Source organism: Eimeria tenella, genomic scaffold (assembly GCF_000499545.2).
Source record: "Eimeria tenella Houghton genomic scaffold, Eth_scaff4509, whole genome shotgun sequence".
In the NCBI taxonomy this organism is placed as follows: Eukaryota; Apicomplexa; class Conoidasida; order Eucoccidiorida; family Eimeriidae; genus Eimeria; species Eimeria tenella.
Window position 1 is genome coordinate 1 of NW_013545436.1, and position 1,941 is coordinate 1,941.

Here is a 1,941-nt window from a genome sequence, read left to right on the forward strand (position 1 = left end):
GCACCAGCAGCAGCAGCTGCTGCTGCTCCTGCAGCGGCGGGCCGTCCGCCCCTAGCCCCGCAGCTCAGCAGATTAACCAAATAACTAAGAACAAGAAGCTGCATGCGAGAAGCCGCATGCATGCATGCATGCATGCGTGCATGCATGCATGCATGCGTGCGTGCATGCATCCATGCTGATCCTTGCATGCATGCATGCGTGCAGCAGCCGGCGCGCCCTGGCTGCATGCAGCGGGGCTGTGAAGCGCATGCATGCAGGGCGCATGCAAAACGCATGCAGGGCGCATGCAAAACGCATGCAAAATGCATGCAAAGGGAGTATATGCACCGGGGCCCCGAGAGGCGAAGCGCTCCCCAGCTGCTCGCTGCTGCAGCCGCTGCTGCTGCTGCTGCTGCTGCTGCTGCTGCCTCAGCAGCTGCAGCCAGATGCCTTGCGAGACAAATCCTGCTGCTGTGGGGTCGCGTTCAGCTGTACATCCACCACTGCAGCAGCAGAAATAGCAGCAGCAGCAAGGTAGCAGCACAGCAGCAGCTGCAGATGTTTGGGCAGCTGCAGCACAAAGAGCAGCACTACCGGCTACACCGGCAGCAGCAGCAGCAGCCTAGAGACGCTTAAAGGAAATGTGAGCTAGGGTTTAGCGTTTAGGGTTTAGGGTTTGCCGCTTAGGGTTTAGGGTTGCTTACTCTGGGCATCTGATGCAGACTGCTGCGTTTCGAGGCCGGGCAAAGCAGCAGCCTGCAGCAGCAGCAGCAGCAGCAGCAGCAGCAGCAAAAGCAGCAGGTTATGTGTTTGCGGAGTCCAAAGACTGCTCCTGCTTTGCCTTTGGCCACTTATATTCTCTCGTCTCTGCATCAGGGTTTAGGGTTTAGGGTTTAGGCCCCACCAGCTTCCTGAAAAGGGTTTTCACATTATGGCCGGCCTTTGCACTTGTTTCAATAAATAAAATTCCTTGCTGAACACCCAAACCCTAAACCCTCGTAAACCCTAAACCACCGCCAGCTCTAAACCCTCCTAAAGCCCCAAAACCCTAAACCCTCGCAAACCCTAAACACTTCACTGCGCAAGTCTTTCGCTCAACCCCAAAAGGCAGCAGCAGCTAATGCAGCAGCAGCAGCAGCAGCAGAAGCAGCAAGAACAGCAGCAGCAGCAGCAGCAGGAGCAGCAGTAGCAGCAGCAGCAAACCTCGCGAGCCTTTTGCTCCCCTTCCTCAGGCGACACTTGGCTGCGAACAGCACAAAACCATAAACCCTTGGGAATACTTAAACTCATCCTAAACCCTAAACCCTAAACCCTAAACCCTAAACCCTAAACCCTCTTACCGGCGGTCGCTCAAGTCCGTTTTGTTGCCGACTAAGGCGATGACGACGTCTTTGCCCCGCTCTGCAAATGCAACCCTAAACCCTAAACCCTAAACCTAAACCCTAAATTTTAAACCCTAGGCGCCAAACCCTCAGGGTTCTGCTCTAAAGCTCAGCAAACGGGGGCTGTAAGGGTTTAGGGTTTAGGGTTTAAGGTAATGTTACCTGCCCTGACATCTTCAATCCACTTCGTAGTGTTGATGAAGGAAGCGCGGTCTGCACATGCACCCTAAACCCTAAACCCTAAACCCTAAACACTAAACCCTAAACCCTCACTCGTGATGTCGTAAACCACCGCACCAGCGAAGCTAAGAGCGATTCACGAATCCCTAAATCCTAAACCCCAAACCCTCAGCCCTCGGGAAACCCTCGAGCCAGAGCCCCAAACCCTAAACCCTAAACCCTAAACCCTAAACCCTAAACCCTAAACACTAAACCCTCGAAGTCAACAAAGCTAAGCAAGCCGGCACGTCAATGATTTCGCCGCCTCCACACAAGCACATCAACGTTGCCGAAAGCGACTCCCCAAACCCTAAACCCTAAACCCTAAACCCTAAACCCTAAACCCTCACTCGTGATGTCG

At 54.0% G+C, this 1,941-nt stretch overlaps 1 protein-coding gene across 1 annotated transcript; it reads right to left on the minus strand.

Annotated features, from left to right (window-relative positions):
• Positions 1-408: 408 nt before the first annotated feature.
• On the minus strand, positions 409-1,574 carry ETH_00042135 (RAB6 protein, putative; the record flags this gene model as incomplete). Its single annotated transcript, XM_013380145.1, has 6 exons — positions 409-482; positions 684-735; positions 884-952; positions 1,183-1,222; positions 1,320-1,380; positions 1,524-1,574. Coding segments are annotated over 6 exons (347 nt in total), but the record flags the coding sequence as incomplete, so codon positions are not given.
• Between the last annotated feature and the right edge of the window lie 367 nt (positions 1,575-1,941).